This window comes from Corylus avellana, chromosome 9, assembly GCF_965113065.1.
Source record: "Corylus avellana chromosome 9, dhCorAvel1.hap1.2, whole genome shotgun sequence".
Lineage (NCBI taxonomy): Eukaryota > Viridiplantae > Streptophyta > Magnoliopsida > Fagales > Betulaceae > Corylus > Corylus avellana.
Genome location: NC_142498.1, coordinates 16,392,259 through 16,415,370, shown reverse-complemented (window position 1 = coordinate 16,415,370; position 23,112 = coordinate 16,392,259). Strand labels below are relative to the sequence as shown.

At 35.4% G+C, this 23,112-nt stretch overlaps 2 protein-coding genes and 1 non-coding gene across 22 annotated transcripts; all 3 read right to left on the bottom strand.

Moving 5' to 3' along the window:
- Positions 1–3,135: 3,135 nt before the first annotated feature.
- Positions 3,136–6,918, bottom strand: LOC132190426 (BNR/Asp-box repeat family protein). 2 transcript variants are annotated; one of them, XM_059605416.2, is made up of 9 exons: positions 6,554–6,918; positions 6,156–6,315; positions 5,957–6,043; positions 5,147–5,274; positions 4,522–4,618; positions 4,337–4,414; positions 4,023–4,248; positions 3,507–3,730; positions 3,136–3,362 (listed from the first exon to the last, which is right to left on the bottom strand). In XM_059605416.2, exons 1-9 carry the CDS (start codon positions 6,772–6,774, stop codon positions 3,327–3,329), a joined length of 1,257 nt encoding a protein of 418 aa, XP_059461399.2. In that variant the 5' UTR covers positions 6,775–6,918; the 3' UTR covers positions 3,136–3,326. The 2 variants fall into 2 exon arrangements, with proteins under 2 accessions (XP_059461399.2, XP_059461400.2); XM_059605417.2 differs by having other exon boundaries at positions 3,136–3,344; positions 6,554–6,914.
- A 2,661-nt stretch (positions 6,919–9,579) lies between these two features.
- On the bottom strand, positions 9,580–16,186 carry LOC132189656 (uncharacterized). Of its 16 annotated transcripts, none has more exons than XR_015909110.1 (11): positions 15,507–16,186; positions 14,840–14,938; positions 14,554–14,648; positions 14,352–14,458; positions 13,653–14,239; positions 12,622–12,991; positions 11,516–11,683; positions 11,261–11,421; positions 10,503–10,572; positions 10,088–10,357; positions 9,580–9,992 (listed from the first exon to the last, which is right to left on the bottom strand). It is a non-coding gene; the product is annotated as an uncharacterized LOC132189656 (transcript). The 16 variants fall into 16 exon arrangements; XR_015909113.1 differs by having other exon boundaries at positions 10,503–10,561; XR_015909111.1 differs by having other exon boundaries at positions 10,503–11,421; positions 12,622–12,735; positions 12,837–12,991.
- A 27-nt stretch (positions 16,187–16,213) lies between these two features.
- On the bottom strand, positions 16,214–23,065 carry LOC132190975 (putative disease resistance RPP13-like protein 1). Of its 4 annotated transcripts, XM_088510476.1 has the most exons (6): positions 19,141–23,065; positions 18,948–19,051; positions 18,261–18,396; positions 17,857–18,065; positions 17,642–17,752; positions 16,214–16,433 (listed from the first exon to the last, which is right to left on the bottom strand). In XM_088510476.1, the coding sequence occupies exon 1, from the start codon at positions 23,063–23,065 to the stop codon at positions 19,202–19,204; it is 3,864 nt and encodes a 1,287-aa protein (XP_088366602.1). In that variant the 3' UTR covers positions 16,214–16,433; positions 17,642–17,752; positions 17,857–18,065; positions 18,261–18,396; positions 18,948–19,051; positions 19,141–19,201. The 4 variants fall into 4 exon arrangements, with proteins under 4 accessions (XP_088366602.1, XP_088366601.1, XP_088366603.1 ...); XM_088510475.1 differs by lacking the exon at positions 17,857–18,065; XM_088510477.1 differs by lacking the exons at positions 17,642–17,752; positions 17,857–18,065.
- Between the last annotated feature and the right edge of the window lie 47 nt (positions 23,066–23,112).

The following is a 23,112-nucleotide window of genomic DNA, read 5'->3' as shown; positions in this document are numbered from 1 at the left end:
CATATGTAAATTGTATATCAGGTTAACTCCAGAATTTGGGTAGAACCCCAAAAAAATTCAAAAAATATATAGGGGGAGGCAAAAAATTAAAATTTAAAAATTACCATTTTTTTGACGTGTCAAGTTATGACACATCACAATTTAGTGACGTGTCATAACGTTTGACACGTCAAAAAATTTTTGATGTGCCATTCTTAACATGTCAACCATTACTGACGTGGCAGTAGTGGCACGTCAGTAACTTTTTTGACATGGCAGGAGTGGCACGTCAAAATTTTTTTTGACATGTCAGTACTAACACGTCAAGAAAATATTTTGACGTGTCAAATTGCCACGTCAATAATTTGTTGACGTGGCAATTTGACACGTCAAAAAATTTTCTGACGTGCCACGTCAATAATCGTTATTGACGTGGCATTTTCTGGCATGTCAGAAATTTTTTGACATGTCAGAAAATGACACGTCAAAATTTTTTTTTGACGTGTCACTTGTTGACACGTCACAAATTATTGACATGTCAAACAGTGACACGTCAAAAAATCCCCATTTTTTATACTCATAATTTTAATGCCCGACACATATCAATAACGTTTAGTGACATGTCAGGCCACCTAGCACGACAAAAACACCCTATCAAAAAAAAAAAATCATTTTTTATAATGTAAATAGATAGTCAAATATTTTAAAATTTATTTAGACAAATAAATTTCATATATTTCAAGCTGGAAAATCCCAATCATCTGTTTCTTATCTTGATCACCCCCAACTAATGCCTAATCATTCATGCTAGCCTGTATGGCGCTAAAATGGGCAGGGATCTCCTGTTTTTGGGTACCCCTCTTTTTACTCTACTCTTTTTTGTGGACAGGACTTGTGAGGTAAATTTTCTTCTTTAAAAAGAGGAACTTCTACCCGAGCAAGAGCTCTTCTACTTGATTTGGCAGAAAAATCTGTGTTATTACTTTTACTCCCTCTTTATGTACACATCAAATAAGAGGCTATTCTGATCCTGATCATTAACCTATCACCTTTTCACTGACTGGTTGATGGTTGATGGATTGAGATCCCAGATTTTTATATTCTAAAATCTAAACACTTCATTTTATTTAACAGTTTAAATAAATATAAAAATTTATGTGTTATTTAAGTAATTAATTTTAGATTTTAATATGTCAAATTTATTAATCTCAATAATACAAGCTTTTGTATTTATTTAAATCATTAGATAAAATGAAAGGGCTTAAATTTTAAAATAAGAGAATTTTGTATTTTAAGAAATTAAAGGGGACTATCGGGTTTTGGAATTCTTTTCCTTCCCAAAATAATTCCCTTTAGGTTTCTCTTTCCACATTAAATGGGTCGGAAAGTTTTTCACAGAAAACAGAGAGAAAGACAGTCACATTTAATGCAGAAAGTGAAGTTGGCATGGCCAGCAACAGGCAACTTCCGAAAATGGTGCCTGATTTCAGCTAGGGTTGAATTCTAAATCAGTTTTTGCAAGAAATGATTGGGGAAATGAAATCACAGTCGTCAATTATGTGCATGGATTTCATAAAAACGACAAGACAAGCTACCTGCAATTCTCTTGCATGAATTGCACGAAACTTAGGTCCCATATATATATATATATATATATATATATAAATTTTGTTATATTATTTATTCAAATTATTAACAATTCGAACATATGTAATTAGTAATTACTATAAATCTCAATTCTTACGCATTGAGGGACATTTTAGAAAAACAAAATATGAGTTGCAAGGGGCATTTTAGAAAAACAGAGATTTCCCAGTTGTGAAATGGGCCGTGTATGGCATATGGACTATGGGGCCTTTCCTATGTGGACGGGACCTCACACTAGGAGGCTGGAAAGTAGCTTTGGATTTCTTTTCCTTTTATGTTTTAATAAGTATTCTTAATAATTGATTTTTCGCAATTTAATATATATATATATATATATATATATATATATATATATATATATATATATATTTTCCTTATATTGGCCCACCGAAGTGGGATTATAGGAGTTTATGAGATAAAAAATAGATTAGCACAACTTATATATATATAAATCTTCACTACCTAAAGTACTTTTCTTCACAATTAACTCAAAATAAAATAATCAAGATCCAAGCTTCAAGACTCTTCCCTTCCACTCACTTCGGCCAGGGATAAAACCAGAATTTTTTGGGCTGTTCCCTGTTTGGGCTTTCAATTTTAGGCTGTTTATTTATTTATTTTATATATGAACATGCCTTTTTGGAAAGATGGGGGGTGGGGGAACCAAAAAAAAAGAAAAAAGAAAAAAGATTACTCCCCCAATATTCACACTATTAATTGGAAAAACAGATCTCTAACTACTTTGATTAAAGAAACTGTTGTGAAAGACTATTAATTAGCCAAACAAATCTCTAACCACTTTGATTTGATTAGTGCCACACAAAGACTTTTAATAAGTAAAACAAATCTCTAACCACTTTCATTAATGAAACCGTTTTGAAATAACGGGTATTATTCTTGTGCTGGACTTGTTATTGAAAACAAACAGCAACTTGTTTGACAATTATATGGAAAATATTTGTAATTCCAAACCCATAATTATTTGTTGGCAGTTGCCACACTCTTTTTCTTTTCAGTTTTCTCAACTACTCCCTTTTTCTCAAATTAAAATCAATCATCTCCAGTTCATTTGAACCAAATAATATCCGTTTAGTTATATTGGAAGGGTATTTTTATCCCCTTAAAAAGTGAAAAGATAAAAATACCTCTCCAATATAACTAATTAAATGAACTGCCCCCTCTTTCTCCTCTTCTTCTAATTTTTTTTTTTTAATATATTTTATTTATCTTACACTTTTTAACAGATTTTAATTTTTGATTATTTGGAGCATTTTGTGCACCAAAGTACCAAAGACAAGTAGGCCCATAAGACATTGCTGAGCAAATGGTCAAACCTGGGTGCACGGATATACCACATCTAACCTAACCAGTCTCACTTGGTCACAACCTTGAATTACTTGACAGTGTGTAGTTGTATGCTTTGGAGTATATATATATTCATGCAAGGTCCCCCCCCCCCCCCCCCCCCAAAAAAAAAAAAAACAACAGGAGGCGTGAAAGATACCGACAGATTGAATTGAGAAATGGTTCATATAAATCATATATTACAAGCCAGTGTATTGTATATATTTTAAGCATGTATCTCAGAACCTGTGGCATCTCTGATGTAATTGTAAACCACCAATTCATTAAGCTGCATAATTCATTTTGAGAGAAGTTGACCTTCTAGTTCTGTTTGCCCATGTGACATTGCATCAGCTTCATTTAAGGACTACATGCTGCCAAAAGAGAAAAGACTAGAAGAGATTATTAAATGTCCTGCAAAGCAATGTTCGCAATGACATGAAGAATATCACCAGAACAAAAGATGGTTGACCGTTTAAGTAATGGAAAAGAGCATTTACAAATAATTTATCGTTAAAAAGAAATTAAGCGGTTACCTTAATCTGTGTCCTATTATATGTGTAGGTGATGTGCACAGACCCATCACTAGCCTGGATAACAGCAGGATATGAGAATTCCATTGCCAAATTCTCCTCCAATGTCAAAACATCATGCCATGAGTCACCATCATCCGCAGAGAGTGCAACTTTAAGCACACCCCTTGAGATTGTATTATAAGCAAGTAAGAAACGCCCATCTCTCAATTTAACCCCATCAATACCTGGTAAATTGAAATTTGAAGTTAAAATCAGACACAACATGAAATGGAAAGAAGAGAAACGGTCAAATAATGCCTCGAATTAAGGTCCTCTGAAATTAAACAAAAAGTGACACCAAAATTGTTTATAAAACAATGAACGGAATGTTACTAATTACCCAATTGATCAAATACTTTCAAAAGCCATCAAAACCAAGATGGAATCAATTTCTAAAGTCCAGGTAAATACATTCATTAAAATTAGATGTTCACCTACCCACTCATTTGATGCAAGAAACATAATTTAGCCATTAACCTGAGTTTGGATTGGGGAGTTCAGTAGGTTTTGCATCATCCCAGTTCTTCCCACCATCACGGGATTCCGACATACAAACTTTACCAATATTATCAAAGGATCGCAGTAAAACGCGCAAGGTCCCTTTTGCAGTCTGATAAGGAACTGGTTGAATAACACTGAGAGATTCATTTTGTACATAGATTGGGCCATACTTTCTCCATGATCGACCGGAATCTGCTGTAATCTGTTCCATGGGAAACAAAAAGCATATCAACCCTTTCCAAACATCAAAGCACTTCAGATGTTCAATGTAGTTGAGTTGTTGCTACAACCTCCATCCATGCCCCCCAAGAATTCCAACTTTCAACAGAGGATCCACAGAGCAAGAGCCCATTTTCCAGCAAGATAGGCTAAGGAAAGCAAGCAGTACATATGGCAAAAGCAGCTTTTGAGTAAATGAGTAGTCCCAGACTATATGACTTATATGAATATACATTATAACAAATTCAAGTTATACCTTATTCTTTATTGGACCTAATATACCAGGAGGAAGTTGTTCTCTTTCTGTCCAAGTAATACCTTTATCATATGAACGCTTTATGCATCCGCTCCATCTGAAATTCATTAAGCCAAAAATTAGCAAAGGTATCAAAATAAATCTAAAATATGAAAAGTGTGAGTAGTTAATTAAGTTCACATTTCTGAAGAGTGCTAAGTAAATCAAAGAGTGCAATAACAACATAGAACATATATTGATAACCGAAAACAGAATGTTAAACTCAGACACTATTACTATTGACATACTTTTATAATTGAAATGCAACTCCTCAACCATTTGTGGACCTTGCTCCTAAAAGAGAAGAAAAATTGGCATGTATTCCAAAATTTCAAGACTACGAAGTTGTAAGTATACTAAATTCCAGCCATTAAATCAACATAGTTGCAAATAAGGTACATGAGAACATCATAACAGGTTAACCTAAAACATATTACAGAAAAGAACATTATTTAATTAGAATAGAAAAGGGATTTATAGATAAAAGCAAATATTAGTGAATGAACATTTATTAATTGGATTCTGCTAGGAATCTATCAAGGAGAGAAGAAAATAGCATTATAATTTAGTCAGAAAGTTGCATTACTTTTGAACCTCTTGACCTATTTTATAGAAGAGCAGCAGCTCGCCTGATGGAAGTTTAAATAACACCGGGTTCCACATAGGAACATCTGGTTGTTCATCAACAACAATGGGTGACTGCCAACAACCATTCTGCCCAGAAAATTTCCACTCATTGAGTTAGGCAACCATCTAAATATCCAAAGAGGAATATGCCAAGAAAGTTAAAAATAATATGTTACTCAAGGAAATTGAAATGAATTGATGAACTCATTTGAAAGTATTCATATGTTTAAAAAACATTTAAAGATAGCATAAACACAGAGTTGAGGAGTATGTTGAGTCGAAAATATCTTCCAATAAATGCTAGCTTAAGCAATCATTTGTACTAGTGCCTTGTGGGCTTGTGATGCTTCTTCTTGTGAAGGTGGAGGTTTTGGTTCAACATACAGCGGATATTGGATTTTTGGAATTAAGGGTTTTTCCATTGTTTGTTTTAACAGAAAAAAAAAAAGGGGGTTGTAAACCTGGAAATGAATTTGAAAGACAAACCAAACCTCCTTGTTTTTGATCGGCTTGGCTTGAGAAAAAGCAACCCCTGTTTAAAAGTTCAAAGCTAGGCTGAGAGACAAGAAGTAGAAGACAAATCAAAACTCACAAGCAGCATATGCCACCATTCTATCATTCCAGAAACTACAAATTATAGTTTCAACTTGGGTAATAATGAGCATACTTAGATGAGCAGAAATTTTACATCCCATCCTCCTATAAGTTCACAAAGGAACCGATTTAAGAAATACGTTGTTCATGAGCTGCTACACTAATATGTAGTTACCTCGTAGCGCTGCAACCAAATTTTTACATCAGGTGCTCCCTCTAACGCACCCCCAAAATACGCAACCAAAAAGATATCTTTCTTGACCTACAAAAACCACAAAGAAACTACTACAATCTAGTCCATTTCCTTCAATGAAGCAAACATTACAAAGTACTAAGTAAAAAATAAAAATGCAAATGCTTTTGTCCTGCATAACCTCAACAATTGTAGAAGCATGACAGCTGTTGAAGGGAGCAGAATTTGCAGGAAATGTGAACTCCTCTATTAATGGTCCTTCAATGTAACAATCGTTTCTCATATTTAAACTCTTAGGAAATGAATTTACAGATTCTGTCTCTGCAGATATAACAAATTTCCTGCATAAGTGTTCAGCAGATGTTTAGCTATTGATCAGAGGACTGATATTATGTCAGTACAGCACACACACAAACACATGGTGGGGTATTTTTGAAAGAAGAAATTTATACAAGCCAAGTTTATTCAATGCCGGATTGCAACTCGCTTATGTCTTTGTTGTTGTTTTTTATCATTGGGGATTACCATAATGCACCAACTTCAATCAAACAAGTAGACCAAAGACAAGAAATAGACCACCTGGTGAGACGGGCTTGAAAAGAATGAAGGAAGTGGTGGTGGGTGTTCAATGTAAGATTGAATCTGAAGAAGAGAGGGGTGGAACTGAAGCTGCTCGAAACTCCAGATAATGGGTCACGCAAATCATACACATTGGGGACTGTAAACAGCAACAACAAAAACGACAACAAAACAAGCAACAAAATGCTTCTTCTCATTGATTTGCACATCCCAATCTTCATAAAATGGGTTTCATCCAAGAAATTTCTTCTTTTGTTTTTTTTCTTCTTCTTTGTTTTTCCGTATACAGAAACATAAATGTAGTTGTCGAGCCAGACAGACACACAGAAGTGGACAAAAGAGCAATAATTGAATATTAACAAATCCATTTAGTTTATAGCATAAATATGTTGAAAAGGCAGTAACGTACCTGTCAGTCGCCGTGGCTTGGCCGAGAGAAGGAAGTGTGCAAGACAGAGAGAGAGAGAGAGAGAGAGAGAGAGAGAGAGAGATGTGTCAGCAGGTGCTACGAAAATAAAATGGAAGGCGACAAAAAGGACTCTTAACAGCTGGAATTTGAGCACCGGAGCCGGAGGGCGGAGGGTGTCCAATCTCTTCCCCCCTTCTCCACAGAATTATCCAAGAAGAGCTGCAAAGAGAAGAAATCCCGTGGTTGCAAAAATCTAGAGACGCCGGCCGGGCTCACAAGTAGAGCACTCACACGACTCTCTACTTTCTCTCCTTTTTTTTTTTTTTAAAAAAATAATCATTTTTTTATTCTGCTGAAAAAAAAAATGTCTATTTTTTAATTCAACAGAGTTTCCTCCAAATTTGGTTGAATGAACTTCTTCCAACTTAATCTATAAAAATGATATGTATCATTTGAACATGTGAGATGCATATATTTTTTTAATAATAGGGAATAAATAATATTAAAAACTCGTGCATCTCATATGTTATTAAAAAAAAAAACACATACTATTTTTATAAACTGAATTGAAGAAAGTTCATCCGATCCGATTTGGAGGAAAACTCTTTCCTTTTTAATTCTGGTTCTTCAATTTGGTGAAAATTTTAGGAAGCATGAACAATATTCACCTAATTTGATAAGCACAACCACCATTCTCTCTACTTTCAATTATTATTATTATTATTATTATTTTTTTGTACCTAGCATACCGCATCTTAAATATATTTTCCTACTATGGATTCATTTGAATTTCTAATTTAAAAAAGTGTGATTAAAAATTAATGATTTGATAACGTAGTTTTTAAAAAACCCCATTAAACTATCCCATTAAACGTTTGACAAAATCGCAGTTTAATTTTTAAAATTATAGTTTAGTTTTAAAAATTATGCATTTTTTTAAAAAAAAGATCGCCTATGATTTGAAAATGTAGCATAAGAGCATCTCCAATAGATTAGATAAAAGTTTCATAATAGTTACTTTTTCTCCTTAAGATTAGCTAGAAAACTAGGTAAAATGTATAAAATGCTACCGTGAATAGTAACTTTTTGCTATTCATTGTAACATACTAGAGAAATATTTTATTGTTTTTTCATATTACTTTTTAGTTGTTTATTATTTCTTTCTTTTTCATATAAGTATAATATAATAAAAAAAGAGTGAAAAATGTAACATTGGTTCAAGAGGATTTTCATTGAGTTGTTCATAATTGAAGTCTAACGTGTTTTGATGATCTCGTTCATCTTCAACAATTATGTTATGGAGAATTATGCATGCTTTCATAATGCCTTTGAGGTCTGGGACTTTGAACATCCGTGCAAGTTGACGTACAATCGCAAATCGTGTTTGCGACACTCTGAATGCATGCTCTACGTCTTTGTTTGTACTCGTATTCTACAACAAAATGTTTTTTTTTTTTAAAAAAAAAAAGAGTAAATAATTGTGCATTAATTAATGTGCAAGTGGAAACCAATTATATATTTAATGTTATATGCAAGCAATTCTAACATGTTGTGTTTTGAGTTTTTGGGTGATTTTACGCGTAAAAGTATAAAATTATTGAAGTCCTTATAATTAAGGATATTAATTAAATGATTATTCCATCTATTGCTGTGAATATAACACGAAATAAAATATTAACTTAATCTTTAATGCTTAAGGGTTCATTTGAGATTACAATTTTAAAAATTGCTTTCTAGTGTGCATGCTTGGTTGGTAAAAGCTGTGCAGAGTAAAATAAGAAATTTTGATGTGTTAGAGAATGAGGTGGCGTGAATTTTTGAAGTAAAAATGTTGTTGCAGCACTAATTCATCCAAACGGCATTGAAGGATGTCTGGATGAGGCCCTAGTCAGTAGGCTTCAGCATGGCGTGTGAGAAGCTGAATCTGCGAAGTGCGAACACTAAATCAAACAACTCTTCTAGAAACCCTATAATAGGAATATATGAAAGACAAACGAAGAATTCGCTATGGAATATTCTTGTCAAATTTGAATTACATTAAGAAAGAAGCTAAAGTGGAAAGCTAAGACAACCTATTTCTTGTCAAATTTCGAAATTCCTTTCCAGACTTTGGGTGGACCTGGTCCACAGATACCTTGCTAACAGAATCATGCCTATTTAGAAAACTAAGTAACAATTGATTTTGGACATCAATTGTAGGACCTATGTGGAGCCAACACCAAATAATTTGACCCCATCCACCCAAATGATTTGAAACACTTACATACATCAATCACTACAACCCCGTTTGCTTATAGGGGATAGAAAATCTCCAATCAATGCAAATTTTGTTATTAATTTGTTTAAAGCAGGCAAAGACTTGTTAAGGCGTTGGTTGTGCCTTGAATTGATTATAAAATCTACAAATTTTTTCATGTTGTCACTTAACCACGTACATAAAAATGAGAGAAACATATGTTATAAATAAACAGAACCATACTTAGAGATCAAAGCACACTGCCTCCAAGAAAAGAAGTGCTCAACCTTTTCTTCATTTTTAAGATAAAAGAGACAAATATTAATCCAGATGCCTCCTTGATGATGAAACAACCCTTTTATAAAGCCAAGAATATGAATATAGGAAACAAAAGAGAAACTCTCTCTCAAGTATTCTTATTCATCAAACTGAACAACAATAACAAATAGATGGTGAAGCTGGCATTATTGTGCTTAAATAGAATTTAGGACTCAACATTGAAAGTAAAGTTACAAAAGTAGTCTTTATTAAAAAATATCGCAACTTCGCTCGAGCTAATGGCGCACGAGGGTCGCACAGAAGCATCTATCCTATGCTTAGCTACATTATTGTTCGTCCCAAGGTGAAGCAAACACCACACAAGATTTGTCTCTTGCAGAATCGAAAATTTCCACTCCAGAAGCCTTCCTCCTTCACTTAAGATCCACCATGAGGCCATTTGCAAGCACCAATAATTCAACATGCAGAGATTGACTTGCAGCACTGTTGTGGTAATGTTTCTTCTACTTATTAAGCTGCAACACAAAAAAAAAAAAGAAAAAAAAGTACATATTAATCTCAAGTTCTTTGATCTCCAAAACCCCAAAAAGCGCGTGGGAAAAACATGTACCTCATCTTGGTCGAATAAACCAAATTCTGTCCATGTTGATTCAGCTTCATCAGCCATTGGCAGCACATGGTTCTGAATGCAAGTAAACAAGGACTGAAAGTGATTATGGAAGCTTTTGTTCTCTGCAAAATACCAAATTCTCCAAAGCACAATGAATTCTGTTACAATCTATGCAACAGAACCACTTCCCTTTTGGCAATTTCTGGTGCACGAGTATTGTTAACAATTGCAGATCCAATAAACAGAAAAATAATTCTGGTGGCAACAGAACTGCAAAAAATAACAGAAAAAGTCCTCACCCCTTAGTCTTACATATTGTCATATAACCATGAAACATAAACACCCATTTATAAGAAAAACTAAAATTGACACCAAAAAGAATTCAGTGCCTGGAAAAGAGCTACAATATTGTTACCTCCTATTTCCACCAGCCCCACCCGGACCACGACCAAATGTCTGGGCAGAAACCACAGGCTGTAGCTCAGCTTCAACAACCCCAGGAATGTCAGAGAAAAACAGAGAAAGAGGAAATTAGAACAGAACTATTCATGATGCTGATTCATAGGATCATAACAAACAAGTAGTTCATAAAATGATTGTAACTATTTTACTTCAATTATAATTCAAACTCTTTCATATCATCAATTCGTCACCTACATGTTCTCTCAGTAGTCAAACAGAACAACTCATTAGGCATGATTCACTTCTTTCTTTTCACAGTTGACATTTTTACTATGACCAAGCAATTTAAAGTAACATCAAATCTTTGCTTGTTTGCCCGATAAATGTAGAAACGATAAGAAAAAAAACAAGGATCTTAGATCCATCACCAACAATCAAAATCTCCATGTTGTGACAGTACATCAAAGATATTACCAAAAGCACATGCCAGGTTCTCTAGAGCGTGTAATATGTTCCCTTAACATCAAAAGTTAAGGTGACAACTCATCAGAGCCCAAAAGTGTAAGAGATTCCATTACTGCTGTGAAGATCCTCAACTAGTTAAAATTTCAGTATATTTCTCTACAAGCTTACATAATGATGCATTGAATCACTTTTTCCAATGGCCTAGGCAAAGACAATAGCCTTTTCCATCAAATCCAATAACTTCATGGTTAAAAAGAAGTATAAATAGATTGTACTATATCCAATAAATTCATGATCAACACATACATAAGTTTTGTTTGGCTTGTGAGTTTCTATGCCACAGCACAGAAGCCAAGATCAGGTCTAAAGGTCATATCCTTATAGAATAAAATGAAGCTCTTCAAGGTTGATATTTGAACTGGGCTCATCTTAAAGAGTCGATCCCACATGCTTTACCAAGAGATGCACTGCCAATGTGAAAAATAACTAAAAGCACCAGCCATTTTATTTGCAGAAATGCACTTGTAATCACCAACAATGAAAGCACATTGGGACACCAACCTCAAATGCTGGGTGATCAAGACTCTGCTCAAATCAAATGGATTCTCATTGAAATTGTTTTGAGCCCACAATAACACGGTTGACAAGAGAGCTTGCCTAAGATGTATCAATCCATTTTGCCAATTGACTGACCAAACTGTCTTCGGTGACTAAGTTTTGCGCATAAACCTGGCAAAGAGGAAAAAAGAAACTTGAACAAAATAAAGACAAAAAAAAAAAAAAAAAAGTATCCTTGTCTAAGTGTAATTCAGCTTATAGACCATTCCAATAATGTGAATCTAAGATTTATTTATTTATTTTGGGATATGTAAATAGCTCACACTCCATTTTGCCCAGAGGCCAATCTCTTACCAAGACTGCAAAACCAGTCAGGCTAGTGAACTCAAATGGCAAAATCAAGATTGACCTTGTAGAATGTTAAGTTAATCAAACTTTGTGACTATATGTATCAATTACCCTTAAACCAGTTGAGTCTGGCACAATTAACCTGCCTTTTTGAAGATAACTTGTTTAGAGTAGTAGCAGTAACTTCCTTTATATTTTCCTTAAATTTAAGGAACCAAACTACTTTATACTTCTATATTCAAGTAAACTCTATAATAGCTTCCATTTTCCTTTCCAATACCATTCAAATATTCCTTAAATATCCTTTCAAACAAATGATAGGGGAAAGTGAGAGGAAAGAGAAAGCATTTAAATATTCTTTCAAATAATGGTAGAGGAAAAAGAGAGAGGAAAGAGAAAGCTTTTTTATATTAAAATAATGTTCAAGGAAGTAAAAGTGCTACCCTAGATTTAAGGTAGCACTTTTAGTTCCATTGGTGATCTCTTGGTTTAAGAAACACGAAGGGAGTCTGTTGCAGGTGGTTTTCTATGAGTTTGCCCTACATTTAGGAAAGGGAATGAGATTTAAGGAAGCTGCTTCTAGTGTTCTAAATTGATGAAGAGATTGGCATAATGACACAACTACAGTTTGTATTGCAGTCCAGATGATCTGCTAAAAACACACTGGAAATCCATTACATCAGATATTCATTTATTTGGATGTGTATTAACGATAAAAAAATAAAAATAAAAAAGAAAAGGGAACACCATTGATAACATACCAGCAAGTCAACAGATAATGTCACCATCCAAATGCATCTTCCATTTCTCGTCTCAACAGTTTAATAATTGAAGGTATCAGAACTAGTACTAGCTTGCAATTGGTTTAGTGCTGGCTGTAATTAGACATCCTCCCATTCCGTTACTATAATCAACTCATCTACCTTAACACAATCATACAATAGCCACAATAAAATCCTCTGCTGCCATTGATTACCTTTTCCCATGTAGCAGCTTTCACGAGATTAGGTACTGAATGGTAATTCAGAACCTACAATTCCAACAAAAAAAAAAAGAAACCAAAATGCCCATGATGTCAATTTGGCACAATACTTTCATAAGGTCCATAGGTCTCCATTGAACTTTTAGTACCTATGCATCAAAAAATAGCTAAACATCTGAATCAACTAAGAAATAACAACACATGCATGGTAAATTGAAACATAAGATCTACACACATGTGCATCGGATGATATCAATAGTTTATGCATAGTGCTTTTCACACATCCTGGCACAATAGTGCATCAATACAAGTTTATGGTAGTGCTAATGCAGATTCCAATAAAATATTCAACGCAATTGCTATCCTAGTTTCAAATCACTTAGAAAATTTTTTTGATGCAAATAAAACCATGCATTAAAAATATTAGATTAGGCTTCATCAGCCTCCTAGATCCAACTAACAGATCTTTACAAGTAATATTACCATAGCTATATTCATAATTTCAAAAAAGGAAGTAGTAGGTTTATGCTTCAAATCAGGTTAGGCAAGATTGAAGTTAGAATGATTTGAATATGTATGAGCAACCATAGAAAAATAAGGAACAAGCCCAGAAGTTGTGCAACAAAAATCAACTGAAGTATTGATCAAATAACATGCTAGTCATCAAACATGTATGCTGAATAACTGGGTGTATGAGATCAATCATTCAATTGTCCGTCTTCCTATTCTAACAAAATGTTAAAACTCAAGAAAATGGGGTATTTACAATGCAAGTCCGCGAACTAGAGGGACATGAATTCACGACCTTACCCCCTACCATTTGAGTTAGAGCTCATTGGTGCAAGTCCACATGCTCCAGCGACAAATTCAAAACATAACTCCTTTGAAGAGAAAAACCCCCAATGGGAGTGAGTAAAATGGAGATTAATACACAGCAACACAAAAGTAGAAATTGAGAGGACCGAAGGTGGGCTGTGATGAGGCACAGAGCAGCTGATAGTGTACTGAGATGAGAGGCTTGTCAGAAGTAATTCAGGCCGTGAATAAAGGAGCTTGAGTTTGCAACATGATTCAAGGAGAAGAGGCTGCTGTTCTGTGTTACTGTTGTGAGCTGATGTGGAGGAGCAAGTCAGCAAGAAATCTGGAGATCTTTAGCGAATGCTTTTGCTGAATTTTCATGCTGGAGCTGAGGGTCCTTTTGGGTATTAGCATGAAGCTCATGCAACTCATGTTTATCCTTAACACAGAAGCCTTCTCGCTTTACTCAAGAATCAAGATCCTCCATAAGGCCCCATTTGCAAGTTGGGCTGCATCACTTCTCCATTTTCACAAAATTTTTGTGGTACTCTCAACACCTGAGCACCAATAATTCAGTATGCAAAGACTGACTTCGAGCACTGTTGTTCCTCGGAAGATCACCATATGGTAATGCAAAAAAAAAAATGTACATATTAATCTCAACTTCTTTGCGCACCCAAGAAACAAATAGAAAGTGGAAAAAACAAGTACCTCATTTTGGTTTAATAAAATCAAAATTTTGTCCATAATGATTCAGCTTCATCAGCCACTCATATCACATGGTTCTGAATGCAAGTAAACAAGAACTGAAGGTAATCCTACACCAACAGCATTCATCAATTTAGAATAGGTTCCACCATCCAAAAAAAGGGAAAATATATATATATATATCCCATCAATAGATGAAAAGTACCTATCCTTGATAATTAGTATTTGTTGCTACTAGAGGGAGCTCTACCACTTCCTTCCCAAATATTATGGAACATTTCAGCTGACAGAACTGATTGGCTGCATCATCTTAGATATATGAGACGGCATACAATCATTAGGTACAGCGACCATTTGGTCTTAGTGCATTATGCATAGCAACATTTTTTTTTTTCTTTTTCATATAGAAAAAAGTTAAGGGCAGAAGTAAATAATGAAGCATCTATGGTATAGAAACTATTGATGGCAAGAATAATGATTATAGAACTCACATAATACACATCCACTAAAGTCAAAATCTGGAGTTTTGACAGTAAGAATGCATTGCTTAGTTTTCTGTTCTTCAGGATCAAGTCCGGCATCCCTTTCAGCTGCCACAACATTAACATTATGCTTACATATTTTTCTTTTGGAAGACATTCTAGCGATATTTAGAGGAGCACACTGCAATTGGCCCAAATAATAAACAACATAAATGCAACTCAAGCAAACTGAAGCAAGCTGAATGACACAATTAACCCAAATTGTGTCCACTAAACAATGATCAATTAAAAGAACAAGAAATATTGCTCCTTCACAAGAACAGTTACAATAAATTGAAGAGCATAGAGCTGGTTTTTTTTTTTTTTTATATTAGATCTATACTATAATCCTAATGGTTTCACAAAATTTATTTTGTTAAAAAGATAAAGCAAAAAATAAGTTATGAGACATATATTTGCAATCCAAAACACAATATACACATAAAGGCAATAAGTTTTTGTGTATGTATAGACGACAGGACAAAGAGATAAATAGATAAACAGTTCATATGGCAATAAGTTAACAATATCCTAACAAGTTTCGACATTTGAATTCTTTCTAGTCTCCCAAATATCAATGAGTTGGAAGTTAATGAGCCTAGCCCAATTGTTAAAATTTGATTGCTTAATAGTGCACCTGCTTAATACTTCACCTGCTGATTGCAATTTTTGGGTTGGAACAAACTACCTCAACAGTCATTGTACAGCTGAGCTGAAATGGGGTCCCCAATGTGAGAATAGAGTGCCTGCAAAACAGAGAAGGCGTAAGAGGGTCCTCGGCCGGAGCCGAAGACACTCCGATGCTTAAGTCAGCATGCATGTTCTTTGGAATAAGAAAGAATGTGAAAATAATGGTCTCTTATTCTCTCAAGAATGAGCTTCCCCAGAGACCATTTGAGAGAAAGAGAGCCTGAGAGAGGGAGAAGAAATATCCAGTCAAGACGAAGCCCCTTCTCCTCCCTTTCTTTTCTCTATTTATGGGTGTTAACCTTTTGACCACACGCGTCCCCCATAGAGTGTATGTTGGCGTTTTGCTAATGTGTCAAAAATGAGTGGGACTCATGAGGCATCAATGGCGACGGTTCTCAACAGAAAAGTTTATCTTTCCAATCATGCAATACACAACTTCTTCAAAAAAGAAAAAAACTAACCTATGTGAAAAAGCCCATGCACATCCATCACAGCACAAAAGATCCCCTCCATCTTGACAAATGGAGCACAGACCATAATTTCACAAGTAGACAATTTACAAACTTTTGACGGGGAATATAAACAATTTATGGAGAGAACCTTCGTTAGGTGTAAACATGTAGGTAACTGCCCCCCCCCCCCCCCCCCAATAAAGAAAGAAACTAAAGTGGAAAGCTAATACAACTTATTTCTTGTCATAGACCCTACACCATTCCTGAAGCTTTCCAATTCCGTCTCCTCTCAAGTCCATAAGTTCTACTTCTCTGCACTTTAGCCGTGGCCCCGGTGTTTCACTTGGAAGATATGTCAGCAAAAATATAAACGCAGCAACTTGTTACTTTAGATGCACTTCACATTCTTATTAAGAATCCTCCTGAAATAAAACAAATTTTAATAATAAATTAAGGATATTCTATAAAAGAATATAGAAAAAATCAAGTAATTAGAAGGTGTACACAAATTCCACCTAAATTTACAATCTAAAATCTATAAGGGAAAGAAAATCAGGAAATAAAAAAGGCACTAGAGCTCTATAGAACAGTCATCTAATCATACAAAAGTTGTAAAAACACAGTCTTTAGGATGTCCTGATCGAGGTCAATACCGATGATAGTCCAATTATTTGTTTCATGCCAAATGACTCGTGTAAGAACAAGTGGAACTGCACTCCACACACTACTATACACAATTTGTTTTGCTGAAAAAAAGAAAGAAAGAAGAGAAGCCTATTTTACATGTTACGCACTACACATTCATGTATTTGCACCCTACACATTCATATGTTCCATGGTAGTCAGTGTAATTGTGAACATACTGCAAATAATAAGATTTTGCATGAAGCAAACTTTGTATGTCAACTGAGAAAAAGAAAATAAATTTCATTTTCGTTCCACTCATGACAACATACAACTTCAAATTAAGCATTATAAAAACATGTTACAGAATTATAAGTATTCCATATTGAAAAGCAGGGCAAAAACTCAATACGATGAACACAACAGCTTAGCCATTCTAACTTATCTCTATGTTCCTCGTTTCATCAAGCAAAGTGCAATCAAATCTGTTTTGAGTCAACAATATAATCCAATTCTGAGTTTTAGAATCATATTGAAGGTAAAGTTCAAAAAACTAGTGCTGCAATTTGAGAGAGAAGCAATTCATGTACCTTGCCCAAATTTATGAAATCCTTAGACACACCATAATCCATTTGAACCTAACACCTATCTCATCACCACTCTACACTTAAACCACTTGTGCCAAATACAACCTCAACTCCATGATGGGCCTATAGATAATGTTTGAACTCCATCTTTCCTATGTATGTGTATCTGCTATAAATGCTAACCAGTAGCTTCATTTCATGAATTTGTCTACCAATGGTATAGTACATGTTACTAGTAAATATTATGTTAATTCAATATGTGAAAAAATGTAACAAATTATGGTCGTAACAAACTTTACAGTTCAAGATAACTGACAAACTTTGGCCAGTTATAAACACATTCTACCCAGCAATGCCAGAAAATCAGGCGACAAAACACATAACCACAATAGCAGGAAATAAACTCTAAGAATGCATACCCTTCACTAGCATCAGCTATTGAGCGAGACTAACTTGACACTCTTTTAAGCACTCCACACATGATTTACATGGCGGCATCAAATTCCCATTGTCAGTTTTAGGAAGATGTCCTGTAATTCATTAAAACAGTCAAAACGTCACATTTTCTTTGAAAAAAAAAAACTTACGTTGATGAACTTTATAACATATCAAACATGCATGATTCAAAAGAAACCTCTGCAATTCAGACGGATGGTAGATTTTGTTAGAGAGGAACAACCACAGAATTTCAGACAAACTCTTTCAGCGTTCCAACGAAGCCTTTACACATACACATTCATGACATTATGGAGAGTGATCCCATTCTCCAGCTAAATATATATACTCCAGTAAATGCTTATGTGCACTGCCCATATGCAGCTCCAAAAACAAAGGCATAACTACCTACAACCAACATAAAAATAAGCACACACATGCAATTATTCGCAGAACAAGCTAATGGATCTTCTAAAATAACGCTAAATACCCACTTCAAATCCTTTGCATTTGCCTAAAAAACACATCCGCACCATATAACCGATACTCTTATATATGTATGTATACTAATGATAAAGAAAAGAACCACCATTGAAAACTTACCCACGCCTCTTAGTCAACAGATAATGTCACCATCTAAGTCTAGCTTCGGTTTCTCATCTCAACATTTTGATAATTGAAGGTATCAGAAACAACACCAGCTTCCAATTGGTTCAATGCCAGCTAGATATCAGGAAGCCTGCCATTTTGTTACCCAAAAAACAAGTCAGCCACCTTAACAATGATCAAATGTACAGTACCCACAAGAAAAGGTAGCAGCTTGCAGGAGAAAAGGTATTGAATGGTAATTCAAAGTTTAGGGGAAAGATTGTGGCTTTGAAGTTATTAAGGGATGGAAAAAGGAAGTACTCGGTTAATGCTTCAAATCAGATTTAGAAATACTGAATTTTTAAGTGTTTCATTATGTATTAGCAAACAAAAGAACAAACAAACAGAGCAAACCGAGAAGTGTACACTAAAAATCAACTACAGGACACCTTAGTAAATCAAACAAATATGCAGAATAACTTGTCTCGGCCTTTCTATTCTAAGAAAAAGCTAAAATCTAAAAAAAAAACAAATAGAACAATTTACAGTGCAACTACAAGTCTGCATGCTCTGTTTGTTTACATGATTTGATCCCAAGCATATGACACTGGTTATTGAGAATAAAAAGTGACCCTATAAACAAGGAAGTGAGAATTGACGGTAGAATCAAGATTTATAGAAAGACAAATCATGAGAATATACCAATTCTCAATGGAGTTCTCGATCATTCTGGGTTGTTACATGACTCAACTGCTTATGTCCGGAATAGTGAAGTAAATGAAGAATTAACAAGTGGACAGAGCATCCTGTTTTTATCAAAGATAGCAATTAACCAAACCAAAAATAAAGAGGTTAAATTATAATTAGTAAATTAGGTGGTTGAAAAGTGGTGTACCTAGATAGCTGCAAATGCTGAAATGTATCGAAACTGGGGACCCTTGCTGTTCGACTTTGGCTTATTCAATAATCAAACGGTTATCAATCCATTTCAGTGCGACGTGAGCAATCTTGCGCCATTCTTTTCCTTTTCTTTTACCTTGCCATTTTTTTGTCAACAAAGGACAGTCGAAGATTTCTAGAATAGAAAGAGAGGCAGGTAACTCCTTGTCTGGCATGTGCTTGAGCTTAGGACAGTTAAAAATCTTCAGGACTTGAAGAGCACGAAGGTGTTGAAACTCCTTGAAAGATGTCAAATTTGGAAAGTCGTCAATGGAAAGATAGGTGAGAGTGGTGGGGAGCAACCGTGCCCCTAGGAAGGACTCCACATCGTCATGTCTTGTTCCACCCATTGACAAACTTTTAAGAATGGGGAGGTTCTGCAAACCCCATCCCATCCAACTCGCAATGAGTTTGTCACAACGATCGATCTCAATTGAATTCAGATTGGAAGGCAAGCCCCCTTCAGGAAGAGACTCAATTTCTGGACATTGACTTACAAGCAACACCTCAAGAGACGGAAGGAGTGTGCCCATTTTCTCAGGAAGCGATCTCAGCCTCCAACAATCTATGATCGAAAGCGATGTAAGGCTGGGGGCACGCAATCCTCCGTTTGGAAATGACACAAAACGATTGCAACTATTAATCTTCAAGGTGACTAAATCATGTTCATAATTTTCTGGAACCGTAAGAGATTTCAGACTGTCACACCTCCACAAATTGAGTTGATAAAGCTTTGGGAATAAATCTAATGGAAAGGAATCGAGAGTAAAACAATTGGTCAACGACAATGTTTCAAGGGATGAATAGTGCAGGTGCCTTGGGAACTCGAGCTCCAGGGAAGAACTGTAAAGGTCAAGGGTTTTCAATGTAGAGGGAAAACTACCAAGTGAATCACAGCAAGCGATTGATAAGTTTTGAAGACAGCTGTTGGAGTCTATCGACACAGGTGGGAAACAGCTCGTTATGTGGAGGGTTTCTAATGTAGAGGGAAGGCCATCCTTAAAAAGGGAATTAAATGAACGAGCACAGATTTCTAACACTTGAAGACAGCAATTGGAGTCTATTATTCCCTCTCGTTGGGAAAATCCTTCAATTTTGAGCATTTGCATTCCGGTTGGCAATTCCTTAAACTGTATCTCATTACAATTGCTTAGTTGCATTTCACAAATAGCAGGAGTCTTTGGGAGTGGAGCCACCAGCCCCCGACAATAAGAAATCTGAAGTTTGGTTAAAGAAGGAAGATGGACGGGCAATCCTCCTTTTAACTTTGGGCAATGCTTGATATAAAGCTCTTCTAGTTGAGAAAAAGCAACACCTCCATTTTCAGCACCAAAAAAAACCCATTCCTCCCACTTTGCCATATCCTCGAATTTTAGAACTTTCAAGGCACCAAATGAGTTAACTGAAGAAGAACCGCCGCTGCCACAAAACTCTGAACCCACTCTAACAACTTCATTAAACCCAACAATAGAGAGGTTCTGCAAAGAGGGTAACTGTCCAAGGGATGGCAAGCTACTGCAATAATAACAGTCTTGTAGATGAAGATACGCTAGTTTAGAGAATGAAGGAAGCCCTATCCAATCTGAAAGACTTCTACCACAATAGTATTTGATAGCGAGGCTTTTCAAGTTTGTATGGGGTCGGAGACTATCAAGTACAATTTTCTGACTTTCTGAAAAATTATCATCACGTTCCCATTTTAATACCAGCTCTTCGAGGTACTTTTTATTCCTCAAGCTTGCATCTAGAGCATCAATAGAAGATTCAACATTTTGGAGCTTTAATATAGAAAGCGATCCCCGAAGATTTGTAAGTTTTCCCAACTCTTCAATGCACGACCCACTCCCTTTGCCAACGATAAATTCAGTCAACGTCTGTAGGCATTTTAATCTACCCAATTGTATTGGCATCTCTGTTATTCTAGTATCCGTAATATCAAGATGACGTAAACTAATGAGTTTCCACATATCGCTTGGCAATGCAATAAGCATTTTACATTGTGACAAAATCAATGTTTGTAAATTGCACAACTTACATATGGAATCAGGCAATTTTTGAACACTAGTAGAAGAGAGATCCAAGTAACGCAGGTATATAAGTTTGCCAATTGAATCTGGCAATTCAGTCATATTGCCATAATGAGACAGAGAGAGCACACGTAAGCACTTTAGCATAGGCAATAACTCATGTGGTACCTTTTTTGTTAAGTAGGAAAAGTAACTCTGAGACAAGTCTATTGGCAAGAAAGTGCACAACTTAGTCTTATAAAGAGCCTCAAACTTCTTAAAGCCATCAAATTCTTCTCTAATATATGACAAATGACGAACCTTGTTCGCATTTTCTCCAGAATAATGACCCTCCATCCTTACATTGAATTTTCCAGACACAAATGTTGCTAAATCGTTCACAAGATCATGCATCGTGAAAAGTGATTTATTGCCACTTGATTGTTGGAATAATGATCTTGATACGAGAGCAGAGAAGTAATTATCACCAACTTCTTCCATTGTCATATTTTTAGATTCATGTAGGAAACCTTCTGCCATCCATAATAAGACTAACTTGTTTTTTTTGAAAATATAATCCTTTGGAAATATTGAACAATAAGCAAAGCATCGCTTTAGATGTGATGGGAGATACTTGTAGCTTAATTTTAGAGCAGGAAGAATTTTCGTCCTATCAATTGGCGAATCCCATAAGTCACTCTTCAATATCTTATTCCATTCATCAACGTCCAATTTATACCTCAAGAGATCTCCAATTGCTTTTATTGCTAAAGGAAGGCCATCACATTTTTCAACAATTTGTCTACCTAATTCTTCTAGTTGTGGATGTGCATTAGGGTTACCATCATAGAAAGCATGTTTTGTAAATAATGACCTACAATCTTCTTCTCGTAACTTCTTTAGAGGATGAGTTGAACTAGCACGCATAACTAATGCAACTTTGTGATCACGTGTCGTTACGATAACCTTACTACCTTGTGCCCCAAATTTTAAAGGTTTACTTAATTCCTCCCAATCAACACAAATCTCATTCCAAACATCATCTAAAACTATTAAAAATTTCTTCGCCATCAATTTCTCCTTGAGTTTAAGTTGGAGTTGGTTTAGACTCTTAGTATATTTGGTTGACAAGGATAACCCATCCATAATTTTTTTTGTTACCTTGATCACGTCAACTTCTTTGGAAACATAAACCCATGCATCAAGGTCAAAGTACTCCTTCACCCTTTTGTCATTGTATAGAAGCTGAGCAAGAGTGGTTTTGCCAATCCCTCCCATGCCCACTATAGCAATCACACTCATCTCATTGCCACGTGCCTCGTTTGAGAGCAACAAGTTAATTATTGCATCCTTTTCGTCATTTCTACCACAAATATCAGATTCGTCAACCAAAGAAGACGTGGGAAATATTTCAGATAATTTCCCTCCACCACCTTCTGTTAGACCTATTTTTTCCTTTTGCCCTGCTAGAGATTCTAGCCTTCCAACTATCTTTTGTATCATTGGCTTTATTTCTTCAACAAAAGAATTACGAAAAGCAAAGATGGACTTTTGTACCTTACTTGCAGTGGTTTGAAATTCAGCGTCCAACTCGCTTTGCAAGGCTTGAGTAGCAATCTCATCCAAGACGTGCTCTGCATCGTAGACTGCATCTTTCAGCTCATCAAGCCACCTTCTCACAGCAGGCTTTGTAACTTGCAATTCCTCCGCGTCTTCAAGCACTGCATTGACAGTTAGGTATGTTGTCTCCAACTTCTTCAAGAGTTCACCGGAGAGTTTTTGCTTCCGAAAGAAGTCAACAAACCCACCAGATGCCATTTTGTCGAAAAACGCTTGTAGGAAGGGAGAGAGAAAAATGGATGCAATCTCAGCCATGTTTTCTTCTTCGAAAATCAAAAAGGAAATGAAGGAAGGCGATTACA